The 26622-nt window shown below is 37.5% G+C and overlaps 2 protein-coding genes across 2 annotated transcripts in view; one reads left to right on the forward strand and one right to left on the reverse strand.

Moving 5' to 3' along the window:
* LOC148271415 (protein purity of essence-like) overlaps nucleotides 1-14044 on the forward strand; it is a 51041-nt gene extending 36997 nt beyond the window's left edge. Inside the window, exons 27-36 of the mRNA XM_088241417.1 lie at nucleotides 314-481; nucleotides 563-697; nucleotides 2068-2226; nucleotides 3213-3395; nucleotides 4341-4489; nucleotides 4874-5003; nucleotides 6200-6375; nucleotides 7602-7742; nucleotides 8590-8776; nucleotides 9168-14044. Of these exons, the coding sequence (XP_088097543.1) occupies nucleotides 314-481; nucleotides 563-697; nucleotides 2068-2226; nucleotides 3213-3395; nucleotides 4341-4489; nucleotides 4874-5003; nucleotides 6200-6375; nucleotides 7602-7742; nucleotides 8590-8776; nucleotides 9168-9395 (1656 nt within the window). The 3' untranslated portion in view covers nucleotides 9396-14044. The remainder of the gene's footprint in view (nucleotides 1-313; nucleotides 482-562; nucleotides 698-2067; nucleotides 2227-3212; nucleotides 3396-4340; nucleotides 4490-4873; nucleotides 5004-6199; nucleotides 6376-7601; nucleotides 7743-8589; nucleotides 8777-9167) is intronic.
* A 1477-nt stretch (nucleotides 14045-15521) lies between these two features.
* On the reverse strand, nucleotides 15522-26622 carry LOC148271416 (adenylate kinase 8). The gene is made up of 11 exons (XM_088241418.1): nucleotides 26467-26622; nucleotides 25372-25507; nucleotides 24049-24134; nucleotides 23641-23746; nucleotides 22759-22904; nucleotides 21723-21900; nucleotides 20582-20706; nucleotides 18628-18719; nucleotides 17809-17920; nucleotides 16628-16711; nucleotides 15522-15797 (listed from the first exon to the last, which is right to left on the reverse strand). Exons 1-11 carry the CDS (start codon nucleotides 26545-26547, stop codon nucleotides 15765-15767), a joined length of 1179 nt encoding a protein of 392 aa, XP_088097544.1. The 5' UTR covers nucleotides 26548-26622; the 3' UTR covers nucleotides 15522-15764.

Below are 26622 nucleotides of genomic sequence, written 5' to 3' on the forward strand. Positions count from 1 at the left end.
GTAAATATTTATGTTTTCTGTCTCCTGTTAAAATATTGTTCTATCTTATCTCCAAAATATGTTAAGAATAGTATAAAAGCTGTAAACGTTGTAAACAAATCACCAGTCTTGAAGATGCCTACTTAGGCGAAAGCGCTCGTTGGTCAAAATAATAAAAAGTAAAACTAAACCAAGAAGTTTCATTGATAAGTTTATTTATAAATTTTATCATTATCATTAACTATGGAGTTTTATCAAGAAATATCAACAAAAAACATCAATATTATTGAACGGTATCTATCAATTTGTGAACTTGCGAAATGTTTTCTGCCAGGTGTTGGACTTCAACAAGTTTGACTCCGAGCACTGGGCCGAGGGGCTGTTCCGGCTGGAGCTATTCTGCGTGCTGTGCAGCGGCATCGAGCGCAACGCCATCGGCGGCACTCTCAAGGACTACCTCATCTCCCTCGGCATCGTGAGAGATGCTCTGGACTACATCACTGTGAGTATCGTCCGTCGCAAAATTTTTCCGACGGCGACAAGAAAGTCAACGGAACAGTAATGTTAAATTTTTATTTTACAGATGCACGCTCCTTGCGTCAAACCCACGCTGCTCCGAACTGATTCCGACGAGCTGAAGGAGTTCATCTCCAAACCGGCGCTCAAGTACATCCTACGCTTCCTCACGGGGCTGGCCGCGGACCACGAACCCACCCAGGTACAGTACTGCCAACTGGCTGATGTCTCGAGACTTTTAACTATTTCAGGGATTGATATTTTTTAGTTAAAAGTAAAAATATGGCGAGATGTGGATGCAGTTAAGAAAGTATTACTATTATTGGTTATAGGTAGGCAGCCTTTGCCGATGCGTCTATATCTCGTGTACTGCTTTTTGTATGCGATTATAAGTACGATGAGTGTTTTTATTTCCTGAAAAAGTCAGCCTCGTGGTGTAATAGTCAGCGCGGTTGCCTGCCATGCGAGAGGTCTCAGGTTCGATTCCCAAAATGGTTGAAATGATATATTCATTTAAAAAAGGTGTTTTCACCCTAGAATATTTCATAGTCCCCGAGACTGGTACTTGAAGCGTAAGATTTATCATCTTACCTTCATGTAACAAAAATGATCAAGATACTCTGCGTGGTGTACCGATGCAGTGCCCTATGCACCATTAGGTCCGGAAAGGGATCTATGACGATGATGATGAAAAAATTAGGCCTGTCCACCAAATAATACACCCAAATAATGTTAGAAAAAATCTTTTTTTTTTAAATTCTCTAAACTAAATAATTTCTGGTAATAGCCAGTTGTTGACTTTTTAAATAGAATAAACGTATTTCAAAAATAAGAAAACAGTAATACTTACTCGTCACTGGTTTTTCCTAATTTATGGATTAAAGTTTTACTCTTCTTTGATTTTAAATTTTTTTTATTTTTTAATTGATTTTTTTATATATACTCCATTGGGCGTCCGTCCATTGGGACATTTTTAAGGATATATTTATGCATAGAAAATTATTATAAAGGAAAGTAGAAAGACACAATTGTATATAGTAGACTCGGTGGGAGTGGAAGCGGGAGAGAGGTGTTTATAATTGAATTTGATTCAGTGATCGTTTGAAAGAAGACAACTTGTTATCAAAGAAATCAAGACTGGTATGTTTGTTGGCAGACCTGAGAATTCTGGGCATAGGGGAATGAAAACCATAGTTAGATCTATAATTATCGGTATGAAAGACTAAGTTTTGTCTGAGGTTTCTAGTTGAAATATTATTTTTTTAATCTCAGTAGTTCAGGCGCATCAAAGAGTTTTAAATAGGACTAGAAGGTCGGATTTATTTCGACGGTCTTGAAGAGAAGATATGTTTAAGCTAGTTTCTAACTCATTATACGTATATTGGTCTCTGGATAAACTCAACCTCCAGCCTATCTTTCTCAAAAATCTGTGTTCAACTGATTCAATATTCTTGATGTGAACATCATAATGTGGAGACCAGATAACAGAGGAATACTCGAGGTGCGGGCGAACTCAGTTGAGCAAGTTTAATCGCCTTTCTGTCAGTCTCACTGTTCTGGTTTTTTTGTCAGATGGCTGTGTGCGAGAAGGTCATCCCCATAGTGCACCGGCTGGAGCAGGTGTCCTCGGACGAGCATGTGGGCAGCCTGGCGGAGAACCTGCTGGAGGCACTCATGTCGGAGCCGCAGTGCGCGCGGCGGGTGCAGGAGGCTCGCGACTACACCCGGCAGGTCGGTACACGGCTCTCCGTTTCTTAGTTGGATCTTGTGATTGTTGAGAATGGACACGCAAAAATGTCTTGAATTTTCGTTTGAGAGTGACTTTACTATCAGTCGATTTATTGAGATTCTCAAAAAGCAATGCAGATATTTTTGTAGCTGTTAAAAATTAAGTGTGATTTGAGATCATATTCTATTTCCCTGTCTGTCAGCAATTTGACATCCATGCTGGATAGTCAGTGTTTCAAATGTTTTGATACTTGTTACGTACAGCATAATTCACTTTTTGCGCTGTCCTTAAGACGATAGAAGGTCACATGACAGTAGGTATTGGTTTCCGGGTGTCTATCCTATGTGTTCTATCTTCTCTGCCTACCCCTATGATGAAATGGCATGATGGTTTGTTTTGTTTTTTGGTTTGAAATCAAAACATTAAACAAAAAAATTTACAAATTCTTGTAAACGAGGGATTTTTTAAAGAAAGTACTATGAAGTAAATAAGGTGTGCTGTTTAACTTTTCCCTCGCTAAGCATCCAAAAATTACACATGATCCGAACGGGGGAACCAAACGACCCCAGCGCCTACTTGTATATGGCATCAGGAGAATAAAACGTTGCAAGTGTTTATGACCGTGTAATAATTTATTTATGTTTTCGCGTACACATATTTTACTCATTTGTGTATTTTATTCATTTTTGTTAGCTTGCCGAATGCTTATGTATATAAAGTTAAATTGACCCGTGTATTATTTATGTCTTTTTTTGTTTCATAATTTTAAAACAAAATCAGGAAAATGCTTCTTTCTATTGATTTCACGATCACAATAAATATACAGCAAATAGCTTTAATAATAATTGAGTTGTTGAATTAAAATCGGTCTACTGGGGATTGGAACCCCCCCTTCGGTTCGGCTAGGTTAATAATGAGTAATAAACATATTGATACGTTCATCGCATTAAAAATTCTTGTAAGCAACACGTTTGTCTCGGAAGTGCAGGAGAAGAAGCGCCTGGCGATGGCCATGCGCGAGAAGCAGCTGGGCGCGCTGGGCATGCGCACCAACGACAAGGGGCAGGTCACGGCGCAGTGCAGCCTCACGCACCAGGTGCAGGAGCTGGGCGAGGAGGCGGGCGCCATCTGCTGCATCTGCCGCGAGGGCTACAGATACCAGCCCACCAAGGTATGCGTCTATTATTTTATCAATACTTCTTTTATCATTTTTCATGTTTCTAAGCATTTTTTATCCATTTTATTTACAACTGGTAGGATGGATATCTATATTTATTGACTGCGACTTTTTTTGTATTTGAAACACCTCAAATTTCAACTAAAATTTCGCTCCCAAAATATCACAACCAGCTTCCAAATGTATGATGAGGCGACCATGTTGTTTTTTTAAGAAATACTAGTGTGTGATTGGCTGATTGTGAGATTTCTAATTATGCTTCACCGACTCAATGGAGAATGCTAAGTTTGCAGTGTCAAGTATAATTGAAACTAGTTTTTGTAAAATTTACAGGCGGTTTAGAATTATGTTATTATTTAGGTAGGTATGTTTTTATGTATAGTTTATTTATGCATCAATAACTAATTTTCCCTTCTAGGTGGAGATTTATATGTTTGCTTCTAATATCCTAATATATTTTCGTTTTTCAGTACAAATTTTCAATCTACTTGGAGTTGAATCCAGTCCTTGTCTACAAAAATTTGGACAGACTCCAAATATTGTTGATAAATCCACCTGCTCCATGAAGAAGTATAAAAATTGAAAAATAAAAATTTCAGGCGTTACCTAGTATATAGGTGATATAATTCAATCGGATGAATCTCACCCGCATTAATAAAGGTTTCAGCTCTTTAACTTCAAAAACATCAACAGATGGAATAATTGAAGGAATATAAATGTTTAAATACGGGCAGAATGGTGAATGTTACACAGTGTGTAAAGGAGCCAATTTAAACCAGCCAACGACAGGTCATAAGCCTTGTAGATGCCTAAAATTCTATATTACCTTCTCTAAAATGTTCTTCATCTCTGTTGTAATATGTTAACTTTTCTTTTGACCTTGCTTTGAACTTGAAGATTTAAATATATATATTGATTGAAGTTATCTGTGGTGTTTAGGTGCTGGGTATCTACACATTTACAAAGCGATGCGGCGTGGAGGAGTTGGAGGTGAAGGCGCGCAAGACCCTCGGCTACACGACCGTCACACACTTCAACGTCGTGCACGTTGAGTGCCACATGGCCGCTGTCCGTCTCGCTCGCTCTAGGTAATCCTGCCCGTCTGTTTTTATGTGCGTTGCTCACAACAAAGTATACAAAGGTCGTGAAAATCTAACTTTAGAAAGTTTGCTGTCATCTCATAGTGACACTAAAAATTCTGTGATCGAGTTCGGGTGTGTATCGTGGTGACCAAAAATATGTCGTTGGTACAGAAATACTACCGTGGGACACGAATAAAAAAAAGGTCATCGAATAAAAGGTTCCACCGGGGTCAGCCCGAGAACCGAACCCCGAGGACAGCCCATAGTAGATGCTCGAACCGCACGCATATCGCCATACCCGATCGACACCTCGATCGAGTAATGTTGACTGTCAGAATTCAATGTCGCCAATTCCGTGTCGCCAAATGCCAATGAGCGTATGTTCCGCAGGGACGAGTGGGAGAGCGCCGCCCTTCAGAATGCGTCCACGCGCTGCAACGGGCTGCTGCCCCTCTGGGGGCCGCACGTGCCCGAGTCGGCCTTCGCCAGCTGCCTGGCGCGCCACAACACGTACCTGCAGGTCTGTATATGTTACGATAATTCCACGACGGTATATTATATCGAGAAACTTCTATCAATATTGGAGGGGTTCCTTCAATCGGTTTCGTAGCTGTGAAATGTATAGTAAAAGGTGTTGCTTCTCTGTAGGGATTCATTCTTGTACAGTTAGAAGTTAATGCAGAATACTACTATTTCAAGAGCCAGGCGAGCAAAGAGAAACAATTTTCCCTGTCGTATATCATCGTCGTTCAGGCAAAAATCACTAATTTGGAATATCCGGTGACCGGTTTCATCGCTTTGTTATTATTTTTTCTATAATATATTACAATGAACTTCCATCGAGAATTTTCACTTACAAACTTAAAAGCCACTTTTTTGTTTTGAGTTAAATGTGCCATTCAAAGTAAATCTCTAAATAACTGAACTGATCTCGAATCAGGATAATCTTCCATAGGATCTTATCCAATCCAATTATAACTCGATTTAGGCCAGAGTTGCGCAATCCGTTTCACTTGTACACTTGAGAGGATTGATGAATTTTTATTTTATAAATTGATTGCATACATAAGTGTATATTTTTAATACCAGGGAATATAAAATTAGTGGGTTAGAAAATAAATACGGAACGTCCTCTGGTTAGGAAAGTCTCCATCTAACGTGGCTCAGCTTGTTTTAAGATGGAATGAATGGGTAATTTAATATTACAGTTTTTCTGTCACTCGCAGATGCCTCCCCGAATACTGTGCGAAAAAGACAACTGCACGTCGGACTGATTAACCGGACGGACTAACCTAACCTAACCTAACTACAATTGACAAAATTGTCTGTATTCCCGTTTTCCACTCCTCGAAACTAAATCGATTTGTGTAATTTTTGTTGGCACATTTTTCTTTATTCAAAAATCGTATTTGTATACCGTATGTCTGAAGATGGCTGATAAAACTATGTTGTTACGATGGGTTTTTAGATGGTTCCAGCTCCTACAAAATACAATTTAAAAAAAACAAAACAATAGCGACATCCCAATGGTAAATATCTAGAGTGTGTAAAGAATATCATCGGTCTTGTGCCATAATCCAGGGAGAAAATACAGGAATACGTTTGTGCGAAGAAGAGTCAGACTGCGAATCCTCCGCTCACCCTTGCTCGCATTGCGTAGCTAGTCCACTGTAGAGCAGCCATATAAACTCTTCAACCGCTTATTTTCATGCGCAGGAGTGCACCGGACACCACGACATCGGCTACCAGTGCACCGTGCACGACCTGAAGCTGCTGCTGCTGCGCTTCGCCCGCGAGCGCCCCTTCCACGAGGACACGGGCGGCGGGGGACCGCTGTCCAACATGCAGCTGGTGCCCTGCCTCGTTCACATGGCCCTCTACGTCATCAACACGTGAGTCAATGACGACCGGAAGGGCACTTGTTTTTGTAACGTGTAGCTCTTCTACCTCATTCTCCGCGGCAAAATTCAAATGCTTTATCTCAAGCTGATTTACTTTCAAATTTACTGAAAAAGATCAGTTTGTATGTTCCCAGTAATTATACTAGAGCGAGATCTCACGCACTGTTCTCAGGATTGAAGCCGTACAAATGCAGAAAGCAGTCAGCCATAGAAAAGTGAAACTGAGATAATTAATAGCACTTTTGTGAAAAGACTGAATAATCAAATCTACCCAAAAAGTTGGAATGTTTTTGACTTTAACAAATGATAAACAATGAAAACATTAGTTTTTTTATATGACAAACAAGAATCTAATTATGTATTTGACTAGTTTCAATGATTTTTAAATAACCTTAAGATTTTTCTAATGCAGTGGGTGTTTTTAGCAAATTGAAAAATGTCGTTTTTGTAATCGACACCATTTTCAGAATTTGTATGAAAGAATAGAATTGACCTTACTGCACCTGATTAATATCTTTTTTTTTTTTTAATTTTGGACTGGCTGCTTTCTGCATAACTACGTTCAAATGGAAGTCAGAATTCACCCATTAACAGGCCAATTGGCTTGCTGAATACGACTTCTGCGGATAATACGGATGTATTTTTCTGTACATATCGGCGGTTAAACAGCCCGTAAAGTAATGCAGACTACAATTTGTCAAATAAATAAAATAAAAAAACATATATGGAATCCTATGTGCAATATGTAGATATCACACATAAAAAACATACAAAAGAAATTTGTCAATTACGTTTTTTAACTTTTTTTTTTTTTTTTAATATTAGCATTCTTATGATTTACCCAAATATTTAATTTTGAGGCCCATTTTCAACGAGTTGTAAATAACTCACCATTAGAAAATGGAATCAAGTTGGGGCAGAGTGGGATTCGAACCACAGACCTTTGGTCCATGAGTCCTAGACACTAGCCACAGGACCACAACTCGACTTTGCTTTTAAGATTTAAATTGATTGATCAGATGATCAATATATTAAAATGTCTAATAAAACAAAAACATTGCAAAATAACTAGTATGATTTTTTCTTAATATAGCCTCTGGTTCAACCTCTCTATTAACGTCCTTAAGAAATAACCCTCTCCTTTATACTCTTGTCCCTTTGTAATTATAGCCAAAATGAATATTTATGGTGAAATGAAGTTAATTTGATTATCGCAGGACCCGTGTGGCGGGGCGCGCCCTGGCGGGGCTGCAGGCGTACCTGGACTGGAGCATGGAGCGTCAGCTGGAGTCTGCCCACGAGGCGGAGGGCTCCCTGTACTACATGCTCTTGGCTCTGCTGCTTCAGCCGCCGCAAAAGTCAGTATATCCCCAGTATTCATTTATCAATAGATGGAAGAGCAATTAACCTAGAAACTATAGTGGCCCTGTAATACAAACTACCTACACTTGAACGGTGCACTGAAATCTACTTTGGCAAACAAATGTTTATCGCAGGAGGCAAAACTAGCAGTTCACAATGGAGTTCTAGTGCCAACTCTAATGTATGGGAGCGAAGTATGGAACTGGAAAAATAACAATCAAAGTAGGTTAAATGCTGTCGAAATGCGATCCCTCAGGTGAATGTGTGGTGAAATGATGTATGATAGGTGCACAAATGTCAAGATCCGTGAACTATGTAAGACTGAGACTTGCATTATCGAAAGAATCGAGAAAGGGATGCTGCTGGATGCAGTTTGGACATGTAGAGCAATGAAAGAACGGCTAAATGGATCTACAATGCGAATGTTGATGGATGCAAAAGACAGAGAAAAACATGACACGATCAAGTACATAAAATACTTGAAGATTGACATGTCGAGAGTAAGAATAATCAGCGTGCGTGCATGAGAAGATGTATGAATGGCGTTCTATTCTCTCTGCTTACCCCTACAGAGAAAAACGGCGTGTTGGTTTGTTGTTGTTTTTCTTACCAACACTTAGTTGAGATTTGTAAAAATAGAATAAGGGATTCTTGAGTTGTGCATTCTGTTGCCATGATCTCTCCAGAACCACGGCATCTTGGGTGTCACGGGTCTGTCTTATTTCTTCATTGCACATTCGATCTCGAAACCTTCTGCCCTTTCAGTTTTCATTTCCGGTGTTCCTATGCTCGCTTCAGCTACGAGGGTAAAATAAATATACGAGTTGAATATTTTATCTACAGGTGGCAGGAGCAGCGGCTGGAGCACCTGTCGCGCCTGCTGGTGCTGGCTCAGGCGCGCGGCGTGAGTCCCTCGGCTTCCATCTCCTCGCTCGGCGCTGAGCAGCGGGAGATGCGCTCCTATGAGGATTACAAGCCCTACCTCATCTACTTCTCCCTCATCCAGTTGCTTTACGATGAGATGTTCAAGGTATTGTACCTAATGCAGAGACAGACTATTATATTAGCTATAGCTCTTTATTGCCGATACAAAGAATGCGAGTGACGATTTCTTAAGCTATGATTTCTATAAGAGAGCGGTGCCATCATCTTGATTCAAAATGACCGGCGAATCACTCAAATACGTATCGCAAGCCTTATTGAAATATCCAAGGAGTGTTAGAGGCAGCCTGGCACCAATAATCTTGCAACATAACAACGCTCGTAAACTGTCGCTTATTAAAAACTCCCAAATATAATTCCTCTTTAATCCAATAAAAAAGGCAGTTTTTATCAACACCCTGTTAAAATAACAAAAATGTCTTACGCAGTGTTGATCCGCAAACCAAACTGTGTTGTTCAAAATGTCTCCTTGTCCGCAGCACGCGTCCTCGCCGAGCGTGAGCGTGGAGCAGTGGCCCGTGAAGCTGGCGGAGGCCATCCGGCACGGGGACGAGGGCGTGCACCGCAGCGCGGAGCGGGCGCTGGCGCACCTCACGGAGCAGCTGCTGCCGTGCCAGGCGCTGGACGAGTGGGCCGACGCGGCGGGCGTGCGAGCGCAGATGGGCTGCGCGCCCGCGCTGTTCCTCGAGCGCGCGCTTCGCCGCTGACCGACCCGCGTCGCTTTGATTCATTCAATACTGTTTATTCTTTAGGACATCCTCTCGAGATAGACCATTTCACCCAGCCGCAGATTTGTCGTTGATTATATTTTTTCCCGGATCGCACGCCTGCACTCTTTGAGCGCGCCCTTCGCCGCTGAGGCCCCGCGCTATGACGCGAGCCAACCTATCGCTTAAATTAATTTAATACTGCGCTTAATTTATGTTTTAATGCATTAACAGATGATGGCGTGCGTGGTTATCTCTTTAGATAGACCATTTTATGCATCCACGGATCTGTCTGTTTAATTTTTGGGTATTCATCTGAGGCGTGTTAAAAAACAGCATATGCAATAAATGTTTTTTTTGGTATTTTTCCCAGACTGCAAGGATAATTTATCAGAATCTACTCTCTGTGTTATATTTTATTGCGTTTAATTGGAAAATTACTGACTCATTTAATAAAGGAGACTTTCTTTATTGTCGTGAATCTAAATTACGTATGGGATTTTAAAATTTTTTAAGATTTTCAAACACAAAAAGATCAATTAAGTTTTCACAAATTATGTAAAACATGTAAACATTAAATGTGTCAAAAAATAAATTAATAATAAACTTAAGCGAGAAAAGAATAATCATTAACATTTGCATTTTCCATAGAGGTTTATATACTTTGGAATAAATAAAAAATACCAAATGCACACCCCGAGCCATCCGTGCACACATATATGACCGCATACATATGCATAGCATAAACCACTCGAGATGTACACTCGGCAACTATCCCAAATAATCAACTCCATGAAGAAATTTTCTGTACAAATGCAATGTGCCGTTTAAAATATCTACATTAATACCGAGTCCATTATAATTTTAACAGGTACGTCCAATAAATGAATTTGCGGTATAATTGTTTTTACAATTTGGTATATAAAAAAGGGAATTTAATCCGGGATAGCAAAGAAGCACAGAAACCAATATTTTGTAAAAGGTACGGCGACAACCAACCGTATTATTCAGAATTTTAATCACATGTAAGACACCTTTTTTGTAATGATTCTATATTAAATTCAATGAACTACCATTTGTGGTTATAAACTCTTGCTGTTGTCAGTAGTATTTTTGTTTCTCTAACCATCTCCATATTTTATTCATTTCAGACCAGTGATGGAAATCGCTATCATTGTTTTAACACGCCTCATTTGTTTTAACCATTTTCCCTATTTTAATGTTGCAACTTGTTTGGTGTTGTCAGAACTTGTTTTCACTATTATAATCTTAATAATTATCTATCCTTGCCCATTTTTTCGTTCTACGTTGTAGTTTAGCTGCTCCTCGAGACTTTCATCGAAAGTCTCTCAATTTGGCAGTAAATTAAAATCCTCTCTTGTTTGTAGAAGTAATGAACAGCCTTTAAGTCTTAGTATGTAATTTTCAATAAAAGCTTTTCAAATTCACAAGGCTAATTGCTGTAAAAGTTAGACAGATTTCTGGGCAGTTAAATTTCTTAGATTTTTCACAGTTGTTTTTAGAAATATAAAAATGTAATCAAAATAAAATAATAACTTCTTTAGAACTTTGCTTGGAGATTTGAATAATTATATGCAGTGCTCGATTTCTAAAAATTGAGGTACCGGAACTCTGTTAAGGGCGGACACACCGGGGGGTCTGGGGGGTATTCCATACCCCCCCAGCTAAAGGGGGGTCCGGGGGCCCTCGGAAAATTTTCAAAATTTCAGTTTAAAATTACGCATTTTTAGGCTGTTTTTACTTCTCAGTTAATAAACATACATGTTTATGTATGTAACATGTTAATAAACATAATGAAAAGCAGTAAAACAATACAACATAACTGTTTCAAAAATTGTTCTTAAAATATACTCCAAAACTTCATCATGTTTTCTTCGTATTTGCCTTCTCTTGATCTTTCCTTACTAATGACAGCTAGCGCCGAGTGGTGTCCAGAAACCAGCCAAGAGTTAACATACTTCTCTGGATCAAACAGTCTAAGAGGAGGTCCATTAATTTTCAAAAACATCAGGCCAGAAACCGTTCTTATGTTGAGTGAAGATCGCAGCGGTGTAATTATTAAGTTCATCTGAGAGAATCCTCTTTCACATTCACTTGATGAAATGGCAACCGAGTCAATTGATTGTTTTACAGGATTGAGGCTTTCTGGTAACTCTCTGGAGTAGATATATTCGCGTAAACCTGTAATTAACTGTCTTTCGTTAAGTTTGAACCTGGAAGCAAGTTTCCTCATTTCATTTTCCCCAAAACTTATTGGGAGTTTCGTCGGCCAGGTTTTGGTATCCATAACTTCAAGAGTTGTAGCTAACTCAACATCTCGTTTCAATAGAAGTTTTAAGGGCCTCGTAAAATATTTTGGGGTTCAACGGCTGATTGTCTGATCTCCCTTCTTTTGTGTGGAGAGGAACCTCGAAAAAAGACAAGTTGTTTACTGCTTCTTGAGCCATTGTTGAGTAGGACCCTGGAACTGTTTTTCTTTCTTCAAATAAACCAACTGTGATTAGCAATTTTCTGTTCGCATAGTTCAAATCTGCATTCCGATGTTGTAAAGCTTCACTTAGTTCTGAAAGTTCTTGCAAAGCATCTGCCATCAATCCCAGGTCTAGAATGAAATTAGTTTCTGTGATTTTGTTAAGAAGTCCGGAAAAAGTACTTTTATCTTTGCTGTCTCTAGACGGGTCATTTGAAGCTTCTTTAAAGTGTTGGACTAATGCTTCATATGACGTCCAAACAGCTGACACAGATCTAAAACTAGATGCCACCCAACGGGTGCTCAAGACTCTTCCAATTTTTAAAATTTCTGTATCCAAAAGAGTTGCACAGCTTCGAAGTTCCCTGCTGTTCTTTGGTGAAGCATGATAGACAACATAGAGTTTGTCAATAAAAGATTTAAACCTATTAACTCCTGAAACAGATTTAATAACGTCTGACACTGACAGCTCAAGTCTATGGTTTGCACAGTGCCAAACAATAACAGAAGGAAATTTCTCACGAAATAATGTTGCAACGCCTTTGTGCTTACCGATCATAGTAGCAGCACCATCACAAGTTAAGCTTGTTAAATTATTACTTAAAAATACGTCAGATATTCCATTAGACCGAAGACAGTTCATCAAAGAGTCAAAAACAGCTGTAGCAGTAACGCCATCTAGTTCTATTAGATCCAAAAAGACGTTAGTGGAGCCACTCATACCAGTTTTAGGCAAAGAACACCGAACGTATACTATTAAACTTGACTTATTACTTAAGGACGTGGATTCATCAATTATCAAACCAAGTTTTGTATCATTCTTAATGATTTCATCTACAAAGGTTTTCTTCATTTCCTTACTGATATGCAAAGCAATTTTAGCACAGGCTTTGTCTGAGTGTAAAATGCGACCCATGTTAATCCCATTTAGTTCTTGCAAATCAATTTCCGTTTCAAAATTGTTAAAAGACTGATTTTCTTTAACAACCTTGTACGCCGTTCGGAAAATTTTCCCCGTTATTTCTTTTTCATGAGAGTTCTGTCTCAAAATAGTTTTCTCCAGTTTTCCGTCTTTACTTTCGGTTAGGATTTCAGCAGCTGCTTTATGACCAGCACTCTCTTTGTGGTCAAAAATCTTTTTCCTTAAAGACGTTTGCTTTTTCTGTTTAGTGTCACCATAACTGTCTATTTCAACATTTGCCCATTCTTTTGAAATTTTCATACCTGTTTTTTTCTTAACAGATAAGATCCCTACTTTTTTACAAGTACTGCATCCTAACTTTCCATTTTTAATTAACAACCAGTGATATTTTTCGCAAAATTCAGTTTTTTGAAAATTAGTCCAACAATCTGGCAAGGCATTGTCGTTACACTCAACCTTTTGTCCTTGTTCTTTAGAGTGATGTTCGTCAGAATCTGAACTGGTTACCTTTTCAGTGCTAGTTGACAGTTGTAAGGTCGTTGAAGATGGTTGCGTGAGGTTGTCTTCACAATCAATGGTTCGCTTAAGTCTCTTAGTATCACCCGAGGGTAAAAAAAAATCGGTTAACTTTTTGTTCATCTTATTTCACAACAATAACACGTAACAGTAACGTAACAGAGATAAATAAAAGAAGACCGTGTGTGCAAGTGGGTAGCGCGTAGTAGAGTACAGTACAGGACAACACGGACTCCCGACTACGGGACTACGACTGAGCAACTGAGCATCTAGTGATGAACGAAGTGGGGAGTAGACGCCAGACGGACGAGTCTATCTCTAACCTGGAGGGGAGGAAGCTATACTGCACGTGCGCGGCGGCGGATGAGTCTATCTGTTTATCTGTTAGCTTCGAGCTACAATTATATGCTTTATTAATAAATTGCGAGTTAATTTACCGTAATAGATAATAGATAATAACATAAGTTTAATAAATCAGTTAAATTTAACTGTTTTCAAATAATTTAGTTTTTTTACAGAGAGAGGTTCCGGAACGCCGTTCCGCCGCGTTCCGCCTGAAATCGAGCACTGATTATATGTTATGTGACTTATTTGTTATGAATCCTTTAAAGCTTCTATTTATGTAATATTTTGGGAAATTTATAATATTGTCAATAAAACAATTTAGTATACTCAGTAAATGTGTAATTGATTTCTTACTAATAAATTATGTTGTGCAAATACAACTGTTTCAATTTTCTAAGAAAGCCAATTTATTGTTTTGTATTTTACAAAATATATTTTATTTATTTATTATTGTTTTTAAAACCTTGTACAAAGAATAAGTACTTTGGCAGACTTATTACCAAAATCAATATCTTCTCCAGCCAAAAGAAGAATTGGTCAAAAATTTATACTAAAAAAATATACAAAAAATTCATATCCATGGCTCGGCAGTTCTATAGAGCGATGATTAAAACATTTCAAATAATATTTTTAATAAAAATAAAGCTTTGTTTTGATCAATTATGAGAGAGTTATTCCATTTTGAAAATGAATGTGTCGAGTGAGGAAATTTGTAGTATTTTGAAGTTTTACTTCCTCAAAGGTAAAATGAGTCACAGATCTGTGAAAAAATTTGTGCAGTTTATAGTGACACTGCTCTAACACGTGTAGCGCAACAACGGTTTAAGCGGTTTCCTTTAGGAAATTTCAATGTCAAAGAAGCACCTCACTCTGGGCGAGCCATTGCGGAAAAATTCGACGAAATAATGGAAAAAGTCTATGAAAATCCACATGCGACCACTCGTGAGATTGCTCGGGAGTTAAGCATCGGTCATGTAACTGTTTAAAACCATTTGCATTTTGTTGGATTGGTCAAGGAAGCTCGATGAGTGCAAAAAATTTAACGGACCGAACTTCCGCATCCAATGAGCTGCTGAAAAGGTTAAAAAACAAGCAACTGTTGAAACGAACGGTCACTGGAGATGAGAAATTAATCACTTACGACAATGTGCAGCGGAAATGGTCGTGGAAGAAGCAATCACAAGCTCCAGAAACAGTCGCAAAGCCAAGATTGACGAATAAGAAGGTGATGCTATGCGTGTGGTGGGACCACAAGGGTATCCATCCACCATGAGCTGCAAACCTGGCAAAATTATTGATTTGGATCACTACTGTCAACAACCAACGAGAGAGACTAAGCGAAGCAATTGAGAAAAAGCGACCAGAATTGACGAAATCCCGTGGCGTCTTCTTCCGGCAGGACAACGCGAGACCACACACATCACCCAACAAAATCTGGAGGAGCTTGGCTGGGAAGTTTTGACCTGCCCACCGCAAAGCCCTGACCTTGCGCCTTCAGATTACCATTTATTCCGGTCTCTTCAAAACTCCCTACAGGGAAAGAAATTGAATTCAAGAATTGACCGTGAAAATCACTTGTCCCATGTTTTATATTCTACGAGGATGGGATCATGGTTCTACCAGAAAGATGGCAAAAGACCATCGATAATAATGGACAGTATTCGTTGGTTGATTCTGTTAATTTGAACAAGTAAAAAAATACATTTGAAATAACTTTAAAAATACTAAATTAATTTTTGAACAAACTATTATTATATTTATGCGATATGATATATATATTTGCTTACATAATATTTGCTATATCTAAGATGGAGCTAGAATAAGAATGAGGTTATTATGATTAAAACACATGTTCCATGAACTTAATTGATTTATTATCCAATTTCCAGTGCTCTTTCAAACAAATATCTAATTATTACTAAAATATAAAAGATAGAATTAAAAAAAAAAACCTTTGAAACGGTTGATTAGTCATCTTCTGGTAGGCACATCGTGGAGTACACGGGGTCGGCACTGAGCTGATAGTCATAGGAAGCGGTGTCCGCCTCCGACGGGGTTCCGGTCCCTCGCACCAGGTCCACACAGGGGATTCTCATCACGGCCTCCTGGATGCCGGTTTGAATACTCTCTGAAAAGGAAAATATCAATAAAATTTACTTAATTCACATCCACATCCTTCCTAGGTGGCGCTAAATCCTAAGGACTTTTCTCCCACTCTTTTCTAAAGAAAAGAGTGGGAGAAAAGTCCTTATACTCTTATTCTCATCTTGCAATAGACGCCTGGAGGATTTTCGTGGACATGGAATAACGATGATGATATTATTTTTAACCTTATATGTAAAAGAATGTAATTTCTGAAATCAAATAAATAAATTATTATTATGGATAACTTATATAGCGCCATTTTCATAATGAAATACCTCAAGGGCGCTTTACATAGTGATTCTTTTAAATTTGTAATTTAATTAAAATAATTTATTTTGTTGTCACATGCTACGGATTTTATTCAAATGATTTAGAGAAAAAGTGGGTTTTAAGTTTTTTCCGAAACATCACTTCACTTTTACAGCCTCGCACCTCTGCTGGGAGAGCATTCCATGTCATAGGGCCTGCGACCGCAAATGCGCGTTCACTAAATTTAGTGCGCTGTTTGCGTAGAGGTATAATAGCTTTTCTTCTCGCCGTAGACGTAGCTGATTTAAGAGTGAGACGCCTGTCAGCTAGTTCATCTGGAATGCATAGTTCCATTAGATATTCCGGAGCAGAGTTGTGCAGTGACTCATACATAAGCCAACAGAGTTTGTATTCGACCCTCTGTGGAAAACGTAGCCAGTGTAGTTCCCGAAGTAGTGGAGTGATATGACTGAACTTAGAGATTCCGAAAATAAGTCTCGCTGCGGCATTCAATACAGATTGTAGGCAAGTCATTTTGTCAGAAGGAAGATTGTTTCTGCTCACCCGCTGTTCCGTGGCATCCACCATCACCGCCGTCTCCCCGCAATACTGTCTCAGGTCATATTCAACGCCAAAGTAGTCCTCAACCTAATGAAACAATTCATATGTGTAATTACTTTTAAAAAAAATGTACTTATTGATAGCATAAAAAATATTGTTTAAATTACACTTTTCAATTCCCGCAAAAACGGTTCATTAAATTTGGCCATGCCCCTAATACGCCACGACCTTTATGGCTCTTTAAATCTGTACCTCAGGCAGACGGATGCAAATCCAGAATTTGATGAAATGACATTTCGATTTTCATATCCAGTTTAGATCATGTCCATTGATTTTGAAGAAATGTAAGTCTTATAATAAAAGAACCAATGTATTAAGATACCGAAAATACAAATAATTGTTGATTGACTATGTGTCAGACTCCCCCTTCCCTCCTCGTTGCTCCCCTGCAGAAGTAAGCAATCGTTTGTTTTTTTTCATTTGATTTTTTAAATTTTTATTCGTTCTAAAAAATTTTTTTTATGTGCCAATTGCTCATACTGATCATCGTGGTTTCAGATGTGACAGGGTTTAAAGAACACCTGTATAGCTTTACATCCATTAAAAACCCAAAGTATAACTTGACCATATTTGGCACATTATTTACTTATAACATTCTTTCACTGTGACAGCTTTCTTAAAAATAGAGAAAAAATACAATGACATATTTACTTCTCTACTTCAAGCCAGAAATGCATTTAAGGGGTTAAAGGAAAAACAGAATGAAGACGAATTGTTGCCAAATTAATCGATAGTAGGATTATTGTTAGCCAACATTTACGAAGGTATTTGTATGTATCCAAGTTGAAATCAATGTTCACTATGAATGAAAACCGCCATCTCAGAGGTCATTCATTGAAACTGAACACTGCCTCCTTCTCATCCAACCCCGGGAAGAACTTCCTGACAAACCGAGTTGTGGAGAATAGAATGGCCTTCCCGAGAAAGTGATCGGTGCTAGTTCAGTGAATGTTAACTAGATGCTCACAGCAATGTATAATGTTTAATCGGCTTAATAGCTGCTAGTGTATTATTATCGATAATAATTTATTTATGAAGGTATTTAATTTAATTTTTTAAAAATATTTAATAGTAGAAGGTACTAAAAAATTGACAAAAAAAATATTTAAATTGGATGGTATTACCTCCTTAAGCTTCCCCTTTACACCAAATTCGGAGAATTGAAACATTCCTTTGAGGTCGTGTTCGATAATTTTCTTTTTACATTCGTCTCGGGGAACCATCAGAAAAACTACCCTGGAATAATAAAAAATGTGAAACTTTAATAAATGTGACGTAATATTGATAGCTATATAGTGCGTTTTGAGTTTATTCAATAAATAATTCTTTAATAATTCAATTAATTTCATTTTTTCACTTCAATATTATTGTCTATGTAAGTTCAGTACCGCGTAAAATCTAAATATATATGTTTGGCATTTTCGGTTGAATGGGACAAGGCCCATTGATTAGTGTAATTAGCACTCAGTTTTTTCAACTTTTTGATATCTATCATATTCTTCCAGTAGCCTTTTTTTCAATTAAAAATAAAATGTATACCCACACACACAGGCCATGCCTTTAAGGGGTTTTTTTTGGTTTTAATATTATGGTTTTTTTTTGTATTTGTAACTAAGTAAAAAAAATAATAATCCCCACTAAAGCATCCCCTGCAAACAATAGTGCGTATATCCTTAAATCCAATACAATGGATGAGGCGTACTCGATTTGCGTAAAAGCAATACAGCAACTTTGTGTAAATAAATCAACAACAGAAAATAAACTGGATTTTAATTTTTTAATTGATTTTTATCTTTTTTTATAATAAAATTGCAAGCTTTCTTATCCCTCCTGAACGTTTCGGCAGATTGAATTGAATCTTCCTCAGTATTGAACTTACATAGACTGTGAATACTCTGTTAATATCCAGTATAAATAAACAGAAAAAAAATAAAGATTTGTACCTGTTTGGCGGAGTGTCCATATTGTCTAAAATCTCAAATTCCTTCACATTTCTCGGGAAGTGTGTCAGCACCCACCCGCGTTGCAGACAGTCCTGTAATCATTTCAGCCAAATAGGCCTCATAATTTCAAGATGAGACAATTAAGTGGCACTTAAAATTGTGTTGTAAATATGTGTACTCTGATATTACGATAATAAAATGAACATTTATTTGTATTTGTGAGCACTTTGAAAATAAGAACGAAGATGTAAACCATGAACTGATAAGCGTTAAAAATTTTCACCGAGGTATATCGGAGCACAGTGAACAGAAGTGGGAGGAAGTGATAGTCTCTCCGCTGTCTAATTTCGAACCAATTCAGTTAGTTGCCAACAATAATCAGATACGTGGTCATATTTCCTAAGACCAAAGTTTTGTATTCTGAATTCGTTCGAGTCTATCAAGCAGTTCCAGCTTAAATTAGTCATGGAAACATCATCGTAATCTAGAATGGTTAGTAATAATGCTTATCTTCTTCTTCTCTGGTCTCAATCCTGGGATTGGCTGGCAGCAATTACTTTCATTCTTCTCCTCCATTCCTCCCTGTCTTGTGCGGCTCTTTTAAAGTCAACATATGATGAGCAGCGCACGTCCTCTAATAGGTCCTCCGGGTACTCTCGGCGTGGGCGTCCCCTAGAATTTGTCCCCTCGGTCATCCCCTCCATTATGACATGCAGGAGGCCTACGTATTACACGGCCGATCCATCTTGCTCGCCTTTCGAAAGCTTATACGAGTAAGCATTTGGTACTAACGGGTAAGAATTTCGGTAGTCTTCCACATGAGTGTTAACTGAACAATATTTTACCACCTAATTCTCAAGTATGAGCTTTTCAGCATAGATGTTCATCCATAAATATTCTAGATTTTACTCATATTTGAATACGGGTTTCAGATATGGAATCCCCATTTTGTTAAGGACACTAACTTGTTGGAAAGAGTCCAAAGACGAGCTAGAAAGTTGTCGTTGAGCCTTAAACGGCTTCGTATGTGAAGAGACTGGAAACTCTCAGTCTCACAACGCAACGGCGAGAAAGGGGTGACCTGATAGAGACGTACAAAATACTTTACAGTCGTTAGCTGCCAAAATTCGGATCCCATATTCGAGCTTCAACAAGATGCTCGACTTTGAGGCCAAAGTCTCAGACATTCAATATAAATCCACAGAAGCATTTCCTTAGCAATAGGGTTGTTAACACTTTGAGCACCGGCCGAATACACATAGAATTTACCTTGTGCCCAGCCCATTTTTGTGAAATTTCCTGCTTTGTGAAGGGTTTCTTAAGTGTCATAATTTAAAAAATACTGGATTAAATCAATTAAAATTTCTCACATTTATTTGAAACAATTCGAAACATTTTTGTACGATAGTTTTGCCAACATTGGGTCTTTGTGGAGAGCCACATTGAAATGTTCGTAGATATACAGGGTTTCACTCCTTTTTTTGTACTTTGTATCCCGGAGCCGTGTAAATACGTGGTTATAATAATCACGGGTTGTGTCCTGATCCCGTAATTTCACGTAGTTTACCACCAGCAAAAAAGTAGTAATAAAAGTCATTAAATGTCAATAAAATGCACTTTTTTAGACAGCTGGGACACAACGAGTGGTTATATAATCATGTGTTTACATGGCTCCGGGATACAAAGTGTTAATGGTTGGAATAAGCTGCTACGAGGTGGTCTCAACGTGTAGTCTCAATAACTTTAAAAATTGACTAGATTTTTTTTGGAAAACTTAAGGTGCACCAACAACCAACTTTTTTAAAACAGAATTAAGCACATTAGTTTTTAACAGAAATCTGCATAATTTTTAATCACCATTATTATTGCGCGGAGTAAAAGATAATACGCCTAGCCTCCTGAGCAATCTGAGCTTAATGTGTACCTAATGTTAAATGTAGTATATCGACTTTACCTTTTGATAGAGCCTCCCACGAAGGAGCTCCACAATATCTGTGTAGGTCGTCTTGCAAGAGTGAATCTTCTTGCCAATCTCATCATCACGTAAGCTCGCTTGCCGGAAAAGGTACATGAAGTTTACTAGAATGACAGTCGGCAAGTTTATACGAGGAGGAATAATTATAAACTTAATTCATTTTACGGTGTTTTATAATTTCTGTATTTAGGACTTGAGATTTTAATAATAATATTTGGCTGAGTTATACAGTGCCATTTTTGTAAAAAATCACCTCGAGGGCGCTTTGCAATTGTATATCTAAACTTACATTCTAACTAAACTAAAGTGGTATATTATATTTTCAGATTTAAAATTGAGGGTATGATAGTCTAAAGAAATGGGATTTTAGTTGGGATCTGAACTGACTGGGACTGTCGATGATTCATAAGTTTGAAGGCGCGATCTCCAAATCTAGTGTTTGAGAAGCGCCGAATTTCAACAAGTTTTCCTCTTCCCGAATCAAATGCTGACCTAAGAGTAGATTTTCTTTGACATGTATTTTCCCTAATACAAAGGTCCGAGAGGTATTTTGGAGCCATTTCATCAAGGGATTTGAATACTGTCCAGCAAAGCTTGTATTTTATTCTCTCTGGGCTTTTTAACCAGTGCAAATCTATACTTATTTTTATTAAGATCGGCATATCACAACAGAGATGGAGAAAGTTTTAGAGAAGAAGGCATTCCCGAGGTTTGTGACCTGCTGGTTTAAGTTACCACTTTACACACCGTGGATTTTTTCTGCCAAATGACCGCCCATGTGCTATGGTATCATGTTGGATGGCCTGATACTACGTGTTACTACACCAGTCTAGATCCAGATTTGGTTAAGAATGGTATGAATTCCAGATTGTTTACTCAAATTTAGCTCTTGGGTTGATAAGTGGGACACTCTCAGGGGTGCCCCAAACATAGTGACTGATATTTGCAGAAATCTCATATTTCTCAAATGTGACCCAAGCCAGGTTTTCTCAGAGTTTCGACACACCGTGCTAAAAAGAATACCCATCACTGCCCTAGGAAGTTATCGAGATTAAAATATTTGTGTAATAGGTTTCCCTCTGGCCTGTCTCAGGATCTGTCTGCCCGCGGGTCAGCGTACCTTGCACCAGGTTGAACGTGTTAGCGAGAGCCTGCGCCTGAGCGTGGCGCCGGCAGCCGCTAGGCCCCAGTAACACCACTCGATACAGGGAGGCCATGCCCGAGGGCCTCTTCTTCTTGGCGAGGGAACAGCACGTCCTGACCAGATCCTTTTTGATTGTATCACATAGCTTGATCTTCTAAAAATAATAAAATGTTATTTTATTTGTTAAAATAAACAAAGTTGAAAATAAACATGATTCGTGACATATTAGGGGCGTGGCCAATGCAATGACGGTTTTCACAAGAATTCAAAATTACAAATTTAAAAATAATTTTTATGCTGCTAATAAGTAGCAAAAAAATATTGTTTTTAATTGGACAGTACTTCCATAGACCTTTATTACTGTGATAAAATGCGACATTTCCCTTTTGCTGTCATGAAAGAATACAATTTGTGACGACTTTTTATTACAAAACATGCTGACTACAACACATGTTACTTTGAATCTTGGATAGATGAGCGGGCTGCACGTGCTAGTGTGGTCCGTTCAGAAACTGAACACAAACCCGCAAGGCCAGGAAAAAGCACTTTGCAGGCCGGATCTGGCCCGCAAACTGCTGATTGTTGGCCTAGTGCTTCCACAAGCTTTATATTATCATCATAAGGGGGGATTTGGTCCGTTCTCAACTTGCTCTCCATCACTTGCCTCTGGCAATCCTTCTCCCGTCTCCGCTCCCCCTTGCCCCACTTCTCAGTCCTCTTCCATACAATCTATCCACCTCTTCCTTGGTCAGTCTAACTGCTGCGTAACTCAGACAGTCAGATCACATTGTTGAAGAGGCTTGGCAGGAGACTGCCGCGAGATAGTGCATAGATTTATATACTATTAAGCGTGCTGTCCAAATGTTTATTGAAATATAAGTTTATGTAATAATTTTAATAATGTGCATGCTTCCATTTTCCATTTATGTTCTATCTCAGCTCGAGACAGGGCAGGGCTGTTGGCCTCATAGAGTTGGGGATTACGTATTTGTATGAATAAATAAATAAATACCTGAAGAGTAGCTTTATATATTCTGGACAGCTCCTGAGTCCTACAGTTGGGGTCAGAGTCACACGGGCCGACCAGGTACAGGGCGCATGTGGGGAGGATTCCGGCTCTTTGGGCGTTGTACGCTTCCTCAGGAGTTGAAGGATAATCTAAACAAGTGATGAGGAGACATTTTTCACAATTTAATTAAATATTTATTATTTTATTAAATACAGGCACTGCTGTCTACAATAAATGGTGCCACGTATTTAAAGGGTTCATTTTTGTATGACTTCTCCCAGTTTTATTACTGTTCAGAGATTCGACGCCCGTTAGATCAGGGATAGCGATATAAAGTTGAAAAGTTGTTAAGATCTTCAATCGAGATGTATTAACCTATTTTACTGATTAGTCATTTTAACATTTTATGCTTTTTGGGCTTGGTAAGGCCCCCATGCAATGTCTATAATTATGTCCGTATTCAGAGGCAAAACTAAAGTATCTATGAATTCTTGGAGCGATGAAAGGTCACTGGTCTTACAAACTAATTGTATTATCTCTTAAAAGGCTGTGGTAAATAATTCCTTTGCGCGCGGTGATGTAACATTGTTTTACCACAAGCAAATCACGGAATATTCTAAATACGATGTGAAATGCTCATTTGAATATTACGAAAAATGCAACTTTATTATTTAAAAGAATAAGAGAGATATATATCAAGTCTTGTATCGTATGTAGACTAGTGTGATATCACAGCCACACAAGAGTTAAAAAGTGTCTCTTTGTCACTAGTTAAAAAGAAGATTTACAAATAAACTTCCATCGAGATATACCTTTAATTAAATATAATATTTTGTACATAGTTGGACTGCTGCGTAAATAAATATAAAGATACCTTAGACTTACCATGCATAATCCACCCCTTTTTAATATATGGAGGGTTTTTTAATTTCTCAAGAACCACATCTGCCAGAGCCTTGGGGTCCAGGACATATTTCTCATTGTCCACGTACTGCATCAGAAAACAATAGTAAAATATCATGCCATCATTCTCTTATCTGAACCTAATGGTGCATAGCACTGGTACACTCTCTATCATCAACAGATCACTCTTATTTTCAGCCATAATGGATACCGGGACGTCAAGTGCGGACAAAAATATATCAATGCATTCCTCTGGAATGGCTCCACTGGATGCGGAAAGGGGGAATTATGATAATGATTGCAAAATAAAATGTTTAAAAAAACCCCAATGGTTTTTATTGAAATTAGATAGATTCCTACTTATAATATTATAATGATCAACATGCTAACCTGAGTGAAGGGTTCTAATACTTGTTTTCTGGTCAATGGGACGATATTTAACTCCATGGCCATCCGTTCCACCAAGGAAACAATATCTACAGTAAAGGATACATCAATATTATTTTTTAAATATTCAAACTTACTATATTTTTCAGACCATAAGATGATACATGTTTTGTTCTGAAAATTCAACCAAAAATTTGGGTGTGTCTTATGGTCCAATGCGTCAAAAATATTTTTTTTTCTAAATATTGATAAATAAACTTTGGGGTGCGTCTTTTTGTCCGCAAAATACAATAATTTACAGATTATTTAATATACAAAATATTTTATATACAAAAGTAATTTTAGGATCCTCACTATTCTAACCTATTCTGTTCTGATGAGGATGTACAGTTCAAATAAAAATAACATATTTCATATGTCATTCAAATTTAATTTTATTTCTTCTATCCTAATTTTCTTCAGCTGTTTTATTATTAGTTAGTTACATTGATTTAATAACTAATTACTCTTCATTATTAATTACCTGCCAGGTGGACCCATTCCATCGTGAATATTACATTATTTGTTCTTATAATTATTTTATAAATGAACTAAAAAAAAATAAAAAAACTGAAATTCTATATTATTATTGATTATTATTTAGAATAAATAAAAGAGGGGACGAATGATGAGTGTCTGGTGCCATAAATAGGGAAAATTCCACCAAAGAAGGCAATGGACAACACTTTAGTCAACATTTCCCCATAATATCACCATGGAGAGCTTTCTTCCAAATATTATCAACTTAAAGGGGACCTGATTAAAAAAAAAAAAAAAACATAGAATACACACTATGCTATCTTTTCATATGAATACACATTTATATACACAAACATACACATGCATCACATAATCTACATACTTATATTATTAATGGTAAAAGGGTAAAGCATTTTTTTACTTTTAATGTAAGCAAGAGAAGTGTTATATAAAACTCAATTGGTTGCAACAGAGAAGGAACAAATTTTTGAGAAGGGGATATGGACGTTTGGGCATTTACAGGACTTATGACCTGCTATTGGCTGTTTAAAGTGGGTCACTCATAACACCAAGTACAGACATAAGATAATGATACAAAACAAGAAATATTATGAGAAAATATAAAAATCCTTCCCAGCCACCTTTTGTGTGGAAGTGGAGAGATTAACCTTTACAAAATGAGCTTTGTAATTCATTATCAACCTCCGAAAGGCTGTGAAAATACAAGATCTCTTTAGTATGTTAAGTAGTCTCTATTTCAGTCTGAATTTGATAGTCAAATACCTATATTCGTTTCTATTGACTTACCTATGCTACATTTAGGGGGGTAAATCAAAAATATTTTATGTAAGTCTCTCCCATCTTTCAGCATTTTCATTAAGTAAGCTTTTAAGAATACCACATGGTCGACTGGCTTAGCAATTATCAATTCTGTAGCCATATTCTGAAAAAACAAAAATTTGTAACAAAAGGGTAAATAAATACAGGGTGTTCTTTAAACCCTGTCTCATCCGAAACCGAGATGATGAAAATATTTAGACCAAATATTTTTTTTTAAATAAAATATTAAAAAAAAACAATGGTTGCTTACTTTTGCAGGGGAGAAGTGAGGGGAGCGCGGCGCAGTATCAGACTCCCCCCTCCCCCCTCCTCGTTTCGCCCCTGCAGAAGTAAGCAACCATTTGCTTTTTTTATATTTTATTTTTTACAAATTTTATCGTTCTAAAAAAATATTTTAATGTGCCAATATGTCTTCTTGCTCACACTGATCATCGTGGTTTCGGATGTGACAGGGTTCAATGAACACCCTGTATATGTATTTATTTCAATAAACGTATTCAAAATACATTATACACATAACATTGTAAAGACATGCTTATTGTTATATAGAGATCTCTTTCAAAAACATATCATCACACCTATATATGGCGCAGTGGGCATTGGTGTTCGGGTTAGTCCTACATGAAAATAAAATCCTGATCGAATAGCCACTAAGGTGACAGAGCTTATGATCCGTCATTAGCTGGTTTAAGTTATAATATTACACACGGTGTAAGAAGTACAAGTACAAGAATTTAAAAAGATTTTTAGGAATTACCAAATAGGTGAAATAATTCAGCTAGATCAATCTCACAATACACAAAAACTTATTTATAGTATAAAAATAAGTTTTATTTTCAAAGCAGTTATTCAAATAAATATTTTTATAATTGCCAATGTATAATATCACATACAGCCCATGCTATTAATATTTGAAGCACGAATTGTGTGATTTCAATAATTTAGCTACCTATACGTATGTATTTTGTTAAAAATAACAAAATTAAAATTAATATGTCAACCGGTTTCGAAACACGACTTTTACTTTGTAAAGACACGGCAAGTTTTTATTTATTGTTTCACCTGGAAGAGTTCATAGATCCGATATTTCTCCAGGTAAGGAATGAAATTTGGGGGTGGATAAACATAATTTAACTCCTCCATACTGTTATAATTTGAATTTCAAAATAAACATGTATTTTGAAAATAGTAACTTTGCTTATTGATTAAACCAAATGA

The sequence above is a fragment of the Micrasema longulum genome, unplaced genomic scaffold (assembly GCF_059751315.1).
Source record: "Micrasema longulum isolate JH-2025_06_02 unplaced genomic scaffold, ASM5975131v1 h1tg002886l, whole genome shotgun sequence".
Classification (NCBI taxonomy): domain Eukaryota; kingdom Metazoa; phylum Arthropoda; class Insecta; order Trichoptera; family Brachycentridae; genus Micrasema; species Micrasema longulum.

Bases quoted from the DNA above. Each gene is read 5' to 3' on its own strand.
- LOC148271416 (XM_088241418.1), bottom strand. From the start codon at position 26,547: ATGGAGGAGTTAAATTATGTTTATCCACCCCCAAATTTCATTCCTTAC. The intron at 21,901-22,758 runs GTATTTATTTAT...TATTATTTTTAG, and splicing joins TATATAAAGCTACTCTTCAG to AAGATCAAGCTATGTGATAC. The intron at 16,712-17,808 runs GTAATACCATCC...TTGTTTCATTAG, and splicing joins TAAAGGGGAAGCTTAAGGAG to GTTGAGGACTACTTTGGCGT.